The sequence below is a fragment of the Desmodus rotundus genome, chromosome X, assembly GCF_022682495.2.
Source record: "Desmodus rotundus isolate HL8 chromosome X, HLdesRot8A.1, whole genome shotgun sequence".
NCBI classification, from domain to species: Eukaryota; Metazoa; Chordata; class Mammalia; order Chiroptera; family Phyllostomidae; genus Desmodus; species Desmodus rotundus.
Genome location: NC_071400.1, coordinates 61,313,223 through 61,332,109, shown reverse-complemented (window position 1 = coordinate 61,332,109; position 18,887 = coordinate 61,313,223). Strand labels below are relative to the sequence as shown.

The 18,887-nt window shown below is 39.8% G+C and overlaps 1 protein-coding gene across 3 annotated transcripts in view; it reads left to right on the top strand.

The window, feature by feature from the left end:
* Positions 1 to 18,887, top strand: part of F8 (coagulation factor VIII) — a 202,747-nt gene that overhangs the window by 64,905 nt on the left and 118,955 nt on the right. For all 3 annotated transcript variants that reach the window (XM_053917164.1, XM_053917165.1, XM_024564370.3), the window contains 2 exons: positions 15,122 to 15,383; positions 15,677 to 15,848. In XM_053917164.1, coding sequence (XP_053773139.1) covers positions 15,122 to 15,383; positions 15,677 to 15,848 — 434 coding nt within the window. The remainder of the gene's footprint in view (positions 1 to 15,121; positions 15,384 to 15,676; positions 15,849 to 18,887) is intronic.

The window sequence follows — 18,887 nt, the reverse complement described above, 5'->3', positions numbered from 1 at the left end:
TACTGGCCTGTAGTTTTCTTTCTTTGTTGTGTCTTTATCTGGTTTTGGAATTAGGATCATGGTGGCCTCATAAAACAAGTTTGGGAGTCTTCCCTCTTCTTGGATTTTTTGGAATAGTTTAAGCTGTATAGGGGTTAGCTCTTCCCTAAATGTTTTATAAAATTCTCCTGTAAAGCTGTCCAGTCCAGGGCTTTTGTGTGCTAGGAGTTTTTTGGTTACTGCTTCAATTCTACCAGCTGTTATTTGTCTGTTCAGGCTTTCTGCTTTTTCCTGCTTCAGTTTTGGAATATTGTATGTTTCTAGAAATTTGGCTACTTCACCCAGGTTTTCAAATTTCCTGGCCTATAGTTATTCATAGTAACTTCTTACAATCCTTTGTATTTCTGCAGTATCAGTTGTAATTTCTCCACTTTTATTTCTGATATTGTTTATTTGGTTCCTCCATCTTTTCTTCTTAATGAGTCTGGTTAAAGGCTTGCAAATTATGTTTATCTTTTCAAAGAAGCAGCTCCTGGATTCATTGGTCTTTTGGATTGTTCTTTTCATCTCTATGTCATTTAATTCTTCCCTCCTTCTACTTGCTCTGGGGTTTATTTGTTGTTGTTCCTCTAGTTCTAGTAGATGTAGGGTTAGGTTGTTTATTTGTAATGTTTCTATCTTTTTCAGGTAGGCCTGTATTGCTATGAACTTCCCTCTCAGGACTGCCTTCGCTGTGCCTAATAGCTTTTGGGCTGTTTTGTGTTCATTTTCATTTGTTTTCAGAAACTTTTTGACTTCCTTGATCTCATTGTTAACCCATTCATTGTTTAATATCATCTTATTCAGTCTCCATCAATGTGACTGTTTTTTTTTCCTCTCCTCTGACTTGGTTTTATTTTTTATTTTTTTAACAATTTTAATTATTTTATTGTCATTCAGTTAGTGTGACTGTTTTTAAGTTTTTTTTCTTTTAGGTTGGTTTCCAGTTTCAAGCCATTGTGATAAAAAAAAATGGTTGATATGATTTGAATTTTCTTGAATCCGTTGAAGCTTGTTTTGTGTCCTATCGTGTGGTCTGTCTTTGAGAATGTTCCCTATGCATTTGAAAAGAATGTGTATTTTGCTTCTTTGGGGTGAAAGGTTCTGTATATATCAGTTAAATCCATTTGATCTAGGGTGTCATTCAGTATCACAATATCCTTGTTGATTCTCTGTTTGGAAGATCTCTCCATTGTTGACAGTGGGGTGTTAAAGTTCCCTACTATAACTATGTTGCTGTCTATATCTTTCTTGAAGTCCTCCAAGATCTTCCTTATGTATTTGGGTGCTCCTATGTTGGGTGCATATATGTTTACAATGTTTAGATCTTCTTTTTTTTAATTCATTTTTTAAAAGATTTTATTTATTTACTTTTAGAGAGAGGGGAAGGGAGGGGAAAGATAGGGAGAGAAACACTGATGTGCAAGAGCTACATTAATCTGTTGCTTCTCACCTGCCCCCAACTGGGAACCTGGCCTGCAACCCAGGCATGTGCCCTGACTGGGAATCGAACTTGAGACATTTTGGTTAGCAGGCCAGCACTAAATCCACTGAGCCACACCAGCTGGGGTGTTTATGTCTTCTTGATGAATTCTTCCCTTCAGTATTATGAAGTGAATTTCTCTGTCTCTTTTTATGGACTTTGTTTGGAAATCTATTTTGTCCAATATAAGTATTGCTATGCCAGCCTTTTTCTCCTGTCCGTCTGGGAATATTTCTTTCTAACTCTTCACTTTCAGTCTGTGTAGGTCTTTTGTTCTGAGGTGGGTCTCTTATAGGCAGCATATGTGCGGGTCATGTTTTCTTATCCATTCAGCTACCCTATGTCTTTTGATTGGAGCATTTAACATTTACATTTAAGGTTATTATTGATAGGTACTTATTCATTGCTGTTTTTCCCCTTTGTATGTGTGTTCTTCTCTCTCTCTCACTCATTCTATTCATCTTCTTAAAGCAGTCCCTTTTGCATGTCTTGAAATGGTGGTTTGGTGGAGGTGTAGTCTTTCAGCCTTCTTTTGTCTGGGAAACTCCTTATTTTGCCTTCCATTTTAAATGAAAGTCTTGCTGGGCAGTGTAGTCTCGATTGCAGGCCTTTGCTTTTCATTACTTGGAACATTTATTACCATTACGTTCTGGCTTGTAGTGTTTCTGTTGAGAAATCTGCTGCTAGCCTTATTGGAACTCCCTGGTATGTTACTGTTTCTCCCTTGCTGCCTTTGAGATTCTTTGTCTTTAAATTTTGCCATTTTAATTATGATGTGTGCTCTTTGGGTTCATTTTGATTGGGACCCTCTGTGCTTCCTGGACTTGTGTGACTTTTTCTCTCATCAAGTTAGGGAAGTTTTCTGTCATTACTTTTTTTTTTTTTTTTTTTTTTTTTTTTTGGTGCAACTTACATTTATTTTTTTTTTTTTTTTAAATTTATTTATTGTTATTTAATTACAGTTGTATGCCTTTTCCCCCATCCCTTCACCCCACCCCAGGTGAACCCACTTCCCTCCCCCCTCTCCACCCTCCCCCTTGGATTTGTTCATGTGTCCTTTATAGTAGTTCCTGTAATCCCCTCTACCTACTGTCCCCGCCCCCACCCCCCACCCCCGCCCTTGCTATTGTTACATTGTTCTTAACTTCAATGTCTCTGGTTATATTTTGTTTGCTTTTTCCTTCTATTGCTTATGTTCCAGTTAAAGGTGAGATCATATGGTATTTGTCCCTCACTTCCTGGCTTATTTCACTTAGCATAATGCTCTCCAGTTTCATCCATGCTGTTGCAAAGGGTATAAGCTCCTTCTTTCTCTCTGCTGCGTAGAATTCCATTGTGTAAATATACCATAGTTTTTGGATCCACTCGTTTGCTGATGGGCACTTCGGTTGCTTCCAGTATTTGGCTATTGTAAATTGTGCTGCTATGAACATTGGGGTGCACAGATTCTTTTGGATTGGTGTTTCAGTGTTCTTAGGGTATAATCCCAGCAGCGGAATTGCTGGGTCAAAGGGCAGTTCCATTTTTAGTTTTCTGAGGAAATTCCATATTGTTTTCCACAGTGGCCTCACCAGTCTGCATTCCCACCAACAGTGCACTAGGGTTCCCTTTTCTCCGCATCCTCTCCAACATTTGTTTGTGGATTTGTTTATGTTGGCCATTCTGACTGGTGTGAGATGATACCTCATTGTGGTTTTAATTTGCATCTCTCTGATGGCTAGTGATGCTGAGCATCTTTTCATATGTCTCTGGGCCTTCTGTATGTCTTCCTTGGAGAAGTGTCTGTTCAAGTCCTTTGCCCATTTTTTAATTGGGTTGTTTGTCTTCCTGGAGTGGAGTCGTGTGAGTTCTTTATATATTTTGGAGATCAGGCCCTTGTCTGAGGTATCATTGGCAAATATGCTTTCCCATATTGTTGGTTCTCTTTGTAATTTGGTGCTGTTTTCTTTAGCCATGCAGAAGCTTTTTATTTTGATGAGGTCCCATTTGTTTATTCTTTCCTTTATGTCCCTTGCTTTAGGGGATGTGTCTGTGAGGATGTTGCTGCGTGGAATGTCTGAGATTTTCCTGCCAATGTTTTCTTCAAGGACTTTTATGGTGTTACGGCTTATATTTAAGTCTTTTATCCATCTTGAGTTTATTTTCGTGTATGGCGTAAGTTGGTGATCGAGTTTCATTTTTTTGCACGTAGCTGTCCAGATCTCCCAACACCATCTGTTGAAGAGACTGTTTTTGCTCCATTTTATGCTCCTGCCTCCTTTGTCAAATATTAGTTGATCGTATAGATTTGAGTTTATTTCTGGGCTCTCTATTCTGTTCCATTGGTCTATGAGCCTGTTTTTATGCCAGTACCAGGCTGTTTTGATTACCGTTGCCTTGTAATACAGTTTGATATCAGGTATTGTGATACCTCCTGCTTTGTCCTTCTTTCTCAAAATTGCTGCTGCTATTCGAGGTCGTTTATGGTTCCATATGAATTTCTGTAATGTTTGTTCTATATCTGTGAAATATGTCATGGGTACTCTAATAGGGATTGCATTGAATCTATAAATTGCTTTGGGTAGTATGGCCATTTTAATGATGTTAATTCTTCCAATCCATGAACATGGTACATGCTTCCATTTGTTTGTATCTTCCTTAATTTCTTTCTTCAGTGTTGTGTAGTTTTCTGAGTACAGGTCTTTTACCTCCTTGGTTAGGTTTATTCCTAGGTACTTTATTTTTCTTGTTGCTATATCGAATGGGATTTTTTTCCTGATTTGTGTTTCTGCAGTTTCGTTGTTGGTGTACAGGAATGCCTTTGATTTCTGGGTATTGACTCTGTATCCAGCTATTTTGCCAAATTCATTTATTAGGTCGAGTAGTTTTTGAGTGGAGTCTATAGGGTTTTCCATGTACACTATCATGTCGTCTGCAAACAGTGACAGTTTCATTTCCTCCTTTCCAATTTGGATGCCTTTTATTGCTTTTTCTTGTCTGATTGCTGTGGCTAGGACTTCCAATACTATGTTGAATAGGAGTGGTGAGAGAGGGCATCCTTGTCTTGTTCCTGATCTTAGTGGGAAAGCTCTAAGTTTTTGTCCATTGAATGTGATGCTGGCTGTAGGTCTCTCATATATGGCCTTAATTATGTTGAGGACTGCTCCCTTTATTCCCACTTGGCTGAGTGTTTTTATCAGAAATGGGTGCTGTATCTTATCGAATGCTTTTTCCGCATCTATTGATATGATCATGTGATTTTTGTCTTTGCTGTTGTTGATGTGATGTATTATGTTTATTGATTTGCGAATATTGTACCATCCTTGCATCCCTGGGATGAATCCCACTTGGTCATGGTGGATGATCTTTTTAATATATTGCTGGATGCGGTTTGCTAATATTTTGTTGAGAATTTTAGCGTCTATGTTCATCAGCGATATTGGCCTGAAGTTTTCTTTCTTCGTTGTGTCTTTATCTGGTTTTGGGATTAGGATGATGTTGGCTTCATAAAAAGAGTTTGGGAGTCTTCCATCAGTTTGGATTTTTTCGAATAGTCTGTGAAGGATAGGGGTTAGTTCTTCCTTAAATGCTTTGTAGAAATCTCCTGTGAAACCATCTGGTCCAGGGCTTTTGTGTGATGGGAGTTTCTTGATGACTGCTTCAATTTCCTTTGCTGATATTGGTCTGTTCAGGTTTTCTGCTTCTTCTTCAGTCAGTTTTGGAAGATTATATTTTTCTAGAAATGTGTCCATTTCATCTAGGTTTTCAAATTTCTTAGCATATAGGTCTTCATAGTAATTTCTTACGATCCTTTGTATTTCTGTGGTATCAGTTGTAATCTCTCCACTTTCATTTCTAATTCTGTTTATTTGGATCCTCTCTCTTTTTTTCTTGATAAGCCTACTTAAAGGCTTGTCGATTTTGTTTATCTTTTCAAAGAACCAGCTTCTGGATTCATTGATCCTTACAATTGTGCTTTTAGTCTCTATGTCATTTAGTTCTGCTCTGATCTTGGTTATTTCCTTCCTTCTGCTTGCTCTGGGCTGTCTTTGTTGTTGTTCCTCCAGTTCTTGTAGGCGTAGGGTTAGGTTGTTTGTGTGAACTGTTTCTAACTTCTTAAGGTAGGCCTGTATTGCTATGAACTTCCCTCTCAGGACTGCCTTAGCTGTGTCCCATAGGTTTTGGGTTGTTGTGAGTTCGTTTTCATTTGTTTCCAGGAAGTGTTTGATTTCTTCCCTAATCTCGTTCTTGACCCATTCATTGTTTAATAGCATGCTATTCAGTCTCCATGATTTTGAGTGTTTTGGGTTTTTACCCTTGGGGTTGGTTTCTAGTTTCAGACCCTTGTGGTCAGAGAAGATGCTTGATATGATTTCAATTTTCTTGAATTTGTTGAGGGTTGCTTTGTGTCCTATCATGTGGTCTATCTTTGAAAAAGATCCATGGACACTTGAAAAGAATGTGTATTTTGCTTCTTTGGGATGAAAAGCTCTGTATATATCAGTTAAGTCCATTTCCTCTAGGGTATTGTTAAGTGACACAATATCTTTGTTAATCTTTTGTTTGGAAGACCTGTCCATTTTTGATAGTGGGGTGTTAAAATCCCCTACTATAATTGTGTTGCTGTCAATATCTTTCTTGAAATCCTCCAAGATTTTCTTTATGTATTTGGGTGCTCCTATGTTGGGTGCATATATATTTATAATGTTTATGTCTTCTTGGTGGATTCTTCCTTTGAGTATTATGAAGTGACCTTCTGGGTCTCTCTTTATGGCCCTTCTTTGGAAGTCTATTTTGTCTGATATGAGTATTGCTACCCCTGCTTTTTTTTCCTGTCCGTTTGCTTGGAAAATTTGTTTCCAGCCCTTCACTTTCAGTCTGTGTGAGTCTTTTGTCCTGAGATGGGTTTCTTGTAGGCAGCATATGTGTGGGTCATGTTTTCTTATCCATTCAGCTGTTCTATGTCTTTTGATTGGAGCATTTAATCCATTTACATTTAAGGTTATTATCGATAGGTAGTTATTCATTGCCATTATTTCCTACCTGTGTTCCTCTGTCCTTCTCTTTTCCTTCCTTTCCTTAAAGCAGTCCCTTTAGCATCTCTTGCAGAGCTGGTTTGGTGGAGCTGTATTCTTTTAGACTTCTTTTGTCTGGGAAGCTCTTTATTTGGTCTTCTATCTTGATTGAGAGCCTTGCTGGGTAAAGTAGTCTTGGTTGGAGGCCTCTGGTTCTCATTACTTGGAATATTTTTTGCCATTCTCTTCTGGCTTGGAGCGTTTCCATTGAGAAGTCAGTTGCTAACCTTATTGGGGCTCCCTTGTATGTTACTTCCTTTTTCTCCCTTGCTGCCTTTAAGATCCTCTCTTTGTCTTGGAAATTTGCCATTTTAATTATGATGTGTCTTGCAGTGGGTCTCTTTGGGTTCCTCTTGTTTGGGACTCTCTGTGATTCCTGGATTTGGGTGACTTTTTCTCTCCTCAGATTAGGGAAATTTTCCATCATTACTTTTTCAAACAGGTTTTCTATCCCTTGCTCTTCTTCTTCTCCTTCTGGTATTCCTATTATACGGATGTTGTTACGTTTCATGTTGTCCTGCATTTCCCTTATTGCCTCTTCATTCTTTCTGAGCCTCTTTTCCTTTTCTTGTTCCTTCTGGGTGTTTTTTTCTACTTTATCCTCCAGCTCGCTGATCCGATCCTCTGCTTCATCAAGTCTGCTTTTAATTCCTTCTACTGTGTTCTTCAATTCAGAAATTGTATTCTTCATTTCCTCTTGGCTCTTGTTGATATTTTCTATTTCCTTTTTCATGTTGATATAGTTTGCAGTGAGTTCATTGTAGTTTCCTTGTAGTTTCTGGTAGTTCTCTTTGAGCTCAGAGAGCTCAGTGAGCTTCCTGATGACCATTGCTTTGAACTCAGTATCTGATAGTTGACTTGCCTCTTTTTCGGTTAGTATTCTTTCTGAGACTTCCTCCTTTCCTTTCATTTGGGAATTGTTTCTTTGTCTTCCCATTGTTTGTGAGGCTCTTCTTGTTGGCCTCTGCTTCTTAAATTGCTTTGTTCTGAATCCCTGGGTTTATGATATGACCTTCTATGGTAGAATGCCAATGGGATTCGGTGGTGCTGTCTCCTTACTCTCCTGTGCTCACTGGTCTTGAGCTGACGTTTATGTGTTTAACACGGTCTAACTCTAGTCTTTTCAGCACTCCAGGTTTTGTTGTCGCACCTGTGGGAAAAATAGAAAGGGGGGGAGAAAGAAAAGGAAAAAACAAACAAACAAACAAAAAAAAACCAAAGATGGGAAGGAGGGAAATAGGAAATAGGAGAGGAGGAAAGGGAGGAAGGAGGGAAGAAGGATTAAAGAAAGATCGGAGGCAAGATAAGAAGGAATTTTAACAAAAATTAAAACATAGAAATAGATAAAAGAAGGGAGGAAGAAGACATAAAAATGGTAAAGGATGGGAGGAAGAAGGAATGAAAGAAAAAAAAGAGAGAGAGAGGAAGAAGGAGTTCAGGGGGAAAGGAAAAGGGAAAAAAAAAAAAAAAAAAAAAAAAAAAAAAGAAAGAAAAGAAAAGGGAAAAAAAAAAAAAAAAATCTTCTGTTGGCTTTAAACCGTTCAGGTTATTTCTGCTGTTGTCCTGTCTGTGCAACGGGAGGCGGTGGTTGGAAGGATTGGTTTCACTTTTCTTCCTTCCTGGGTCACACTCTTCACTGTTTTGTAGGTGTGGTCCCTGGCAGGCAATCAGGCCGTTGATCAGCCAATCCAGCAGCTTTGTTCTTGGGACTCTCGAGTGGCCGCTCCAGCCGCTTTGGCTCCGGACGCGTGCGCGCGCAGCAGGGGAATCCAGCCGCTTCGGGTTTGTGACGTTATTTGGGCTCTGAGCGCGCAGCCGGCCGACCGATCGAGCCGCCCAGGCTAGGGAGGCTGGCGCGCCGCAAACTGCTGGTTCAGCCGCCTTGGTGTTACGTCTCTCGCCAGCCCCTTTGTGCTTGGGAAGTGCGCATCCAGCCGGCCCTACGCTTGGTGAGCGCGCAGCCCGCCGCCGAGCCAGAGGCTCTACGCTTGGGGGCCCGATCCAGCTGTCCGGGGCTTGAGACTCTCGGGTGGGCGGGGCCGCCCTGGGACCGAATCACGCGGTCCTCGGTTCCGAGGTTTTGGGTCTGTGGGTGGAGCAGCTAGTCTCTGCTCCAAAAGATCTCGGAGGTTTCAGGTGTGGGCGCCCCTCCGGGGTTTCATGTACGGCCCCGTTCGCTAATCTGCGCGCGCGCTACCGCGCGCAACCGGACCTCAGGTGAGCGCCGGTGCTGCTTATCCCGCGTTCCCCGTTCGCAGTCCAGGGGCGGAGGGGGGAGGGGCGCCAGGGACCTCGGCCACCACCGAGAGTTCTCTAACTAGCCCCTGAGTGTCTCTATTTTCTTTTTCTTTTTGAGAAATTCCTCCTTTTCAAGCCCCCCTGGTCCAATCAAGCACCTGGCTGCTCACAGCGCAGCCTGGCCCTCTCTCAGGACTCCTGCAGCAGCCCCTGCGCCAGGGCTGGCGCCTCTGCAGCCCTTGTACCGCGCGGTCCCGGGTCCCGGGGACCTTATTGTCCTTGAGCACTCTCCTTACCGTCAGATCTTTCAGTGTCCTCTATCTTTGGTCTCTAATCTTCGTATATGCTGGAGTACTGTTGGCTGTTCGCTCTGCTCCTCAGATCAGCTAGGTATTTCCCTGGCACTGAGGGGAAGTGAATTCTGCTCCCACCTATGTTGCCGCCATCTTCCAATCCCCTGTCATTACTTTTTCAAACAGGTTTTCTATCCCTTGTTCCTTTCCTTCCCCTTCTGGTATCCCTATTATCCAGATATTATTATGTTTCATGTTGTCCTGCAGCTCCCTTTAACCGCTCTTTGTTCTTTTTGAGTCTTTTAAAATTTTTGTCCTCTGTCTGGGAATTTTTCTCTGGCTTGTCCTCCAGCTTGCTGATTAGATCCTTTACTTCATCTAACCTGCTTTTAGTTCCTTCTACTGTGTTCTTCATTTCAGATATTGTATTTTTAATTTCCTCCCATCATCTTATTGATAATTTCTATGTACTTTTTCATGCTGGTGTAGTTCATAGTAAGTTCCTTGAAGCTTTCCTGGAGTTATTTGAAGTTCTCACTGAGCTCCTTGAGTGTCCTTATAACCATAACCATTAGTTTGAACTCAATGTCTAATAGTTAGATTGCCGCCATTTCATTTAGCAGTCTTTCTGGGAATTGCTCCTTTCCTTTCGATTGGGGGTTGTTTCTTTATCCTCTCATTTTAGGTGACTCTTCCTGTTTGTTTCTGCTTATTAGATTTATCTGCTTTGACTCCCTGTCTTCATGGTGTGATCTTCTGTGATAGGAGATCTGTGGGACTCAATGGTGCAATCTCTTTGACCACCTGTGCTTGATGTTCTTGCACTGACCTTTATGCCTTTTATGTGGTTGTAATTGGGTTTTGGTTGTTGGGTCACTCTTTGGGGGGTCCTTCCCTCTGGCTGACTGACTGAGGGTCACTCTACCCTCTACATCTTGTATGCTGTTGTACAGGTTCTGCCAGAATAAAAACCAAACAGCCCAGAAAACAGACCCACACCACAAAGATATCCCCCACCCACTGTTAGACTATCAACAGCCAATGTGTCAATAAAGGTGTAAAGAGATTAAGACTACTATAAGAAAGGAAACACAGATATGAGATGACTAACTGAAAGAATGGAGATTTTTGCAAGGGTAGAGAGAGGGACAATAATAAGAATAGGGAATAGAGACAAAGCAAAGTGGGAAATAAAATAAAATTTACTTCATAACTAAAAAAGATAGGAAGGAAGGTGGAATGGAGTAAGAGAGAAGTGTGTATTATTAGGTTAAACCCAAAATTTAAAGAAATAATATATATTTGTATATATCTAGTGAGAGAAAAAACAGAGAACCACAACAAAATATATAATTGCAGAAAAATCTGCACCACAGAGATATCGACAACCAATGAGCTAAGATTTATATAGGTGGAATGGGAATCAGAGGGCACAAGGACAGAAAGAAGAGTTTAAGAGATGTCTAGAGGAAAGAGAAGTTATTTTGAGATGATTGAGGGAGAAGGAATATTAAGAGTGTGGGATGAAAACACCGCTAACAGGAAAAAATTAACCTTTAAAATGAAAAAAGGGAAAGGCAAGAGGAAGGCAAATGGAAATATGAGATTTGAAATACAGAGATAGTCATTATCTAGAAATAAGGTTGAGGAACTGTAACAACAACCACCTTATCCACTACCTATGAGTAAAGATTGATAAAGGTGGAGAGAGAATAAGGGTATTTAAGAATGGGTGAAGGAGTGTGAGATGACTAATGACAATTACAAGTCGTTTTGAGAGGCTGGAGGGGGAGCAATAGTAATAGTGTGGAATAGAAACAAGTCGCAGCAAAAAAGAAAATAGAATTTAAAACAAATATATGAAGGAGGAGGAAGGAGGTAGTGTGGAGTAAGAGACGGGAAAAGCAATATATGAGATTTGAAATAAACTATATTAGAAAACCTGAGTTTTATGCCCAGAGTTGAAGGATATGAAACAAACGTTAAACAGCTATGCAGGAGCAAAGATAGTGTCTTGTTGTGCCTGTGTCTATTTTCTCTGCTCTGATGGGTTTAGTAAATCAGGGCCAAGGAGCTGTGTAGCATGTAGTGGCTGGTGAAGGGCCTTTTTCTTCTTTACCCTGAGGAAATGTACGCTGCAGGAAACTCCTGGGCCTGACTTTGCTGCTCTGCAGAGCCTCCCACAGGTGGGGGTTGGGTTTGCTTGTCTGTGAAAGGCTCTCTGACTGACTAGCAAATCTCAGGCATTCAGCTCCTGCCTTGGAGATCAAGCCTGCTGCTCTCTCACAAGGGGTTTGGCCTGAATTCTCCACTCTGTTCTGCCCTCTGTTTGCAAGCTGTGTTGGGTCGGATCCTCCCGTTCCTTCAGTGTATTTGTTGCCTCTGAGTTTTTTGGTTAGCAAACCTGCTGTGTGCCACTGGCATGCACAGGCCTGCGCACCCAGATCCCTACCAAGCCTCTGGTATGTCTCAGTGCCCCTTTTAAGTGTTTCCCTATGGCCCTCACGCTGCAGTGCAGATCCCAGGGGGTCCTGTTTTCCTTGTGCTCCCTCTCTCCAAAAATCACATGATCTCTTTTGGTCAGGGCCGGCCACCTCCTTACAGGGCCTCCAACAAGTTCAGGTAAAGTTTCTCTCTGAATCATTTCCAGATGGCGTTGGGGAGATTCCCTCAGCTCTACTATAGAACAAGGCAGTGACGGCCTGCTGTCCCTGCTCCCTCCAGAGGTCTCCAGCCTCAGGCCTGCCTGTTCCCACTGTGCTATTTCTTTTTTTATTTTTAATGGAGCATTAATGGTTGATTTATAAATGTAAATTGCTGACAGGAATCCCAACTGTTATAATTTAAGGATATGCTTTCATCTTAAGTTGACATTACTTTTTTTTAAATTTTTATTGTTATTCAATTACAGTTGTCTGCATTTTCTCCCCATCCCTACATCCCAACTCAGCCAATCCCACCTTCCTTCCCCGCCTCCACCCTCCCCCTTGATTTTGTCCCTGTGTCCTTTATAGTAGCTCCTGTAAACCCCTCTCCCCACTATCCCCTATGCAGCAGAGAGAAAGGAGCTTATACCCTTCGCAACAGCATGGATGGAACTGGAGAGCATTATGCTAAGTGAAATAAGCCAGGTGGTGAGGGACAAATACCCACTATGCTATTTCTGGAGCCCACACCTCCAGGCCTTCTCTCGCCGCCCTGGTAGTTCATGGGTCCTGACTGGATCTACAGCCACCCCACTCTGGGCAGCCAGCAGTGCCAGGCTGGGTAGCAGTGGCAGCCCACCTAGAAAGCCTGGGCCATCAGCCCCCACCCCCATGCACCTCGCAGGTGGACCAGTTTCTGTGTTCTCCTGCACACTCCCCATGCTGTCCTCCATGTACCCTCTCACTCATAGATGCATTCACTCACTCTCCCCTCTGTGTTCTGACTTCCAATCCAGTCCATGTCTGACAGCTGAAGAACAGAGCTGCCAGCTACCCTGCTACCATCTTGGATCTGTCCTATCACTCTTGAATTAACCCTCTCTTCAGGTTCCTTGGTTGTCTTCGATGAAAGATTTGATCCTGCTATGCAGCCAGCATTTTGTCCTTATGTTTTGTGAGTGACACAATATAGTGATGAAGAATAAGGATACCTTTTCTTCATCTGTTATATAATATTTATGGAATTTCTGACAAAACATAGGGGACAAAGTGTGTCTTACTGGGTGAGTGACAGGAAGTTGATCATATAGGCACAGAGGAATAAGTCATTCATTTGTATACAGTTTGGTCATTGTCTAGTCTGAGCCAGATTCAATTTAAGAGGAATTTGTTTTATGTCCTGTTTTATTTTATTCTTTGATAACTTGTTTTCACTGACTTTAATCCTTGTTTTTCAGAAAAAAAAAAGTTTTGCCTTATTGGACCTCAAATAAACCCTTCATTTTTAGATTTACAATAAATTATATTTAAAGCTATATGAGCCCCAGACTAGTGTTTTGCTGCTTCTGAAGTCTTCCCTGTTCCCAATCATCCAGTAAATGGATTTCCCTTGTTAGTATTGATCTTCAAAATAGCCCTATGGTATAGATAGGGTAGGAATTATTATCTACATTTTATAAAGCATAAAGATGAGATTGATAGGGCTTCCAGCTGGTCACAGGCAGATATGCTCTTCAAATATACAACAAACTTCTTTTATTTTATGTTCTACCTTTTCATGATTTTATGGACTTGGAATGCATCTTGAAATTTATATCTACCATAACATTTTTCCAGATAAGCTGTTATTAAATCAATGTTTTGTGTCATACTTCAATGGAGTAAATATATTTTGGCCAAAAGTTTTACTTGGTATTAAGTAAAAATAAAAGGCATATTTTGTACTTTCACTAATAACTTTATTGAACAATTTATTCACTATTTTGTTCCACTACCGTCTGCCATCCTTCAGTCAACTTCATAATTCCATCTTCCCCAAATTTTTTATCTTTTTGAGCAAAGAAATGTTCCAGGTGCCTTTTTCAGTCTTCCAGAGAATTGAATTTTTTTTTCCTTTAAGAGAATTTTATAAAGACTGAAATAAATGGAAATTGCAGGTGCAATGTCTGGTGAATACAGCTGATCAACCAGAACTTCCCAGCCAAGCTGTAATAGTTTTTGCCTGGTCATCAAAGAAACATGCGGTCTTGTGTTATCCTGATGGAAGATTATGCATTTTCTGTTGACTAACTCTGGAAACATTTCACCGAGTCTGCTTTCAGTTAACCTAATTGGGAGCAGTACTTGTTGGAATTATTTGTTTGGTTTTCCAGAAGGAGCTTTTAATAGAGGACTCCTTTGCAATCCCACCGTGTACACAACATCACCTTCTTTGGATGAAGACCGGCCTTTTGTGTAATTGGTGGTGGTTCATTTCACTTGCCCCTATGATCTCTTCTGTTCCACATTATTACAAAGTATCCACTTTTCATCACCCATCACAATTTGTTTTAAAAACAGAATGTTATTTTTACATTTAAGTAGAGAATCTCGTGCAGAAATATGGTCAAGAAGGTTTTTTTCACTTAGGTTGGAACCCAAACATCAAAGCAATTAACATAACCAAGCTGGTGCAAATGATCTTCAATGCTTAATTTGGATATTTTGAGTATATAGGCTATCTCCCACATGGTATAATGTTGATTGTTCTCAATTCATGTCTCAATTTGATTGCTATCAACTTCAACTGGTCTACCTGACTGTGGAGCACAGTCCAGTGAGACATCTCCAGCACGAAACTTCTTAAACCACTTTTGATATGCTCAATCAGTCACAGCACCTTCTCCATACACTGCACAAATCTTTTTCGTTTTGCATTTCAGTTGCATTTTTACCTTTCTTTAAATAATAAATCATAATATGCCAAAAATGTTGCTTATTTTCTTCCATCTTCAATAGTAAAATGGCTATACAAAAATTCACCAATTTTGATAAGTTTTTTTTAAGTACATGATGGTATGACAGCTGTCACAATACGGTGTAACAAAATTGTTTCAAATGAAGTTAAAGACAACTAAACACCACTAGAACCATTTTATAGGGAAAAAATGAACTAACTTTTTGGCCAACCCAATAGATATCATTAGGTGACAGTGGGAATGCTTAGGTTTGACCGAAGCTTCTAGGTGTTGAAAATATGTAGTTCCTCAAGTCTCCTTGTTTATAATTTGGGAGTTGTGGAGTGATAGGCTCAGAGCCAGTTCCACAAAGGAAATATTCACATGTATTACAAAAGCAAATGAGTGAGTCTTGAAAAGGGGGTAAAATGTATATTGAAGGAGAGTCAAGTAGAAGGGAAATGATAAGTGCAAAGACCACAGGAAGAAACCAGGAAGTACCAGATATGGCAAAGGTCATCCATGTGGAAGAGTGGCAAGAAAGAGTATTGCTGTGGAGAAGAGAACACTTAAGAGAGAGCCTTGAAGACCTAATGAGAGATAATAATGTCATAGAAGTTAAGGCAATAAAATTTTGTAGGAATCTGACATTGTTTGGTTTGTCTGACACCAGACGGTATGGAAGCTTATGTCAAAGTGGATAGTTGCCCAGAGGAACCCCACCTACGAATGAAGAATAATAAAAAAGAGGAATATTATGATGATGATTTTTATGACTCTGACATGGATATTGTCAGGATTGATGATGACAACTCTCCTCCATTATTCCAAATTCGCTCATCTGCCAAGAAGCATCCTAAAACTTGGGTTCACTATATTGCTGCTGAAGAGGAGGACTGGGACTATGCTCCCTCAGTCCCCACCTCCAACAATGAGTAAGTACCTTTTGACTCTTGATACTATCTCTTCCCCATACTTCAAAAGGTTCTTCCTAGTTATTCAAAAAGAGAAATCCTCAAACCACATTTAGGGAAGATGCAGGTATGGAATCAATGTCCAGACAATTGATGTTTTCAAACTAAAATAGCTAAGCATCAAGGATGCTTATATTTTTCCCACTCTTATCCTTAATTAAATCATATCAGCTGTTTTAGAGTTGGATTTTAGCCACCTATCATCTACTTTGAATTCTCCATTCCAACCTCTCATCATTTTGTGTCTCATACAGAAGTTATAAAAGTTTATATTTGAATAATGGTCCTCAGCGCATTGGCAGGAAGTACAAGAAAGTCCGATTTATGGCATACACAGATGAAACATTTAAAACTCGTGAAACTATTCAGTATGAATCAGGAATCCTAGGACCTTTACTTTATGGAGAAGTTGGAGACACACTATTGGTAAGTTGAGGAAAAGATATGAGGTTGGGTAAGATGAAAAAGTCTGGAAGGTTTTGAGTTTCTTAAAACTTTGTAATTCAGCCTTATCTCTAATGGGCATCACTTTTTATTTTTTTATTTTTATTTTTTGAGTTTTCTTATTCATGACTTTTTAAATCTTCATTATATATTTTTTAATTTTTATTGTTATTCAATTACAGTTGTCTGTATTTTCTCCCCATCCCTCCACCCCGTCCCAGCCAATCCCACCTCCCTCCCCCACCTGCACCCTCCCCCTTGATTTTGTCCATGTGTCCTTTATAGTAGCTCCTGTAAACCGATCTCCCCACTATCCCCTCCCCACTCCCCTCTGGCTATTGTCCTTTAAAAATTATGTGTTGCACAAACAAATGTGGATTATAAATTTATTTTAAAATATGAGTATATAAAATACAAATTTATTGACACCCTCTAAACCTGCCACACTTCCTTGAAATATTCATTGCTTAGACTTTGATACATATCCTTCTGAAACGTTTTCCACCAATTACATAGTACAAGAATCAGCAAATTTGGTTCATTGGCTGTTTTTGGATAGCCTATGAATTTAGAAGGATTTTACACTCTTAAAGACTCGTAAAGAAAAGAATAAGAAGGAGAAGAATATGTGACAGAGACTAGATGTGGCTCACAAAGCCTAGAGCATTTGCTGTTCAGCCATTTCCAGAAAATGTTTGTTGACCCTTGATATAAGGTATTAAGAATGCGTATGCTGCAAAGAATAAAATACTCAATGAACAGTGGTTTTAAAAAAGAGGGTTCATTTTAAAGAGGCCCACTGCAAGACACATCATAATTAAAATGGCAAAATTCCAAGACAAAGAAAGAATCTTAAAGGCAGCAAGGGAAAAACAGGAAGTAACATACAAGGAGCCCCGATAAGGTTAGCAACTGACTTCTCAATGAAAACGCTCCAAGCCAGAAGAGAATGGCAAAATATATTCCAAGTAATGAACACCAGAGGACTGCAACCAAGACTACTTTACCCAGCAAGGCTCTCAATCAAGAGAGAAGGCCAAATAAGGAGTTTCCCAGACAAAAGAAGTCTAAAAGAATATACCTCCACCAAACCAGCTCTGCAAGACATGCTAAAAAGGCTGCTGTAAGGAAAGGAAGGAAAAGAGAGAAAGAGAGAAGAACACAGGTACAAAGAATTGGCAATGAATAAATACCTATCAATAATAACCTTAAATGTAAATGGATTAAATGCTTGAGTCAAAAGACATAGAATAGCTGAATGGATAAGAAAGCATGATCCACACATATGCTGCCTACAAGAGACCCACCTCAGGACAGAAGACCTACACAGACTGAAAGGGAAGGGCTGGAAACAAATATTCCAAGCAAATGGACAGGGAAAAAAAGCAGGTGTAGCAATACTCATATCAGACAAAATAGACTTCAAAAAAAAGGGCCATAAAGAGAGACCCAGATGGTCACTTAATAATACTCAAAGGAAGAATCCACCAAGAAGACATGAACATTGTAAATATATATGCTCCCAACATAGGAGCACCCAAATACATAAAGAAAATCTTGGAGTACTTCAAGAAAGATATTGACAGCAACACAATTATAGTAGGGGATTTTAATACCCCACTGTCAAAGATGGATAGATCTTCTAAGTGAAATATCAACAAAGATACTGTGGCATTGAACAAGGCCTTGGATGAAATGGACTTAACTGATATATATAGAGCCTTTCATCCCAAAGAAACAAAAATACACATTCTTTTCAAATGCACATGGAACATTTTCAAAGATAGACCACATGATAGGATACAAAACAAGCCTCAACAAATTCAAGAAAATTGAAATCATATCAAGCATTTTCTCTGACCATAAGGGACTGAAACTAGAAACAAATCTCAACAAATCGAAGCCCAAAACACTAAAAAACATGGATATTGAATAGCATGCTATTAAACAATGAATGGGTGAAAAATGAGATTAGAGAAGAAATCAAAAAGTTTCTGGAAACAAATGAAAATGAACTCACAACAATCCAAAACCTATGGGACACAGCAAAGGCAATCCTGAGAGGGAAGTTTATAGTGATACAAGTCTACCTAAAAAGAATAGAAACAGCTCAAATAAACAACCTAACCATATGCCTACAAGAACTCAAGGAACAACAACAAAGACAACCCAGAGCAAGTAGAAGGAAGGAAATAACCAAGACCAGAGCAGAATTAAATAACATAGAGACTAAAACCACAATTGTAAGGATCAACGAATCCAGAAGCTGGTTCTTTGAAAAGATAAACAAAATGGACAAGCCCTTAAGGAGGCTCATCAAGAAAAAAAGAGAGAGGACCCAAATAAACACAATCAGAAATGAAAGAGGAGAGACTACAGTGGATACCACTGAAATACAAAAGATTGTAAGAAATTACTATGAAGAAATGTATGCCAGGAAATGTGAAAACCTAGATGAAATAGACAAATTTCTAGAAAAATATAACCTTGCAAAGCTCAGTGAAGAAGAAGGAGAAAGCCTGAACAGACCAATAACACCTGATGAAATTGAAACAGTAATGAAAAAGCTTCCGACACACAAAAGCCCTGGACCAGAGAGTTTCACAGGAGAATTCTACAGAGCATTTAAGGGGGAGCTAACCCCCATCCTCCACAGATTATTTCAAAAAATTCAAGAAGATGGAAGACTCCCAAACTCATTTTACGAAGCCAACATCATCCTAATCCCAAAACCAGATAAAGATATAACAAAGAAAGAAAACTTCAGGCCAATATCACTGATGAACATAGATGCTAAAATCCTCGACAAAATATTGGCAAACCGCATCCAGCAATACATTCAAAAGATCATACACCATGATCAAGTGGGATTCATCCCAGGGATGCAAGGATGGTACAATATTTGCAAATCAATAAACATAATACACCACATAAACAAAAGCAAAGACAAAAACCACTTGATCATATCAATAGTTGCCAAAAAAGCATTTGGTAAGAGACAGCACCCATTTCTGATAAAAA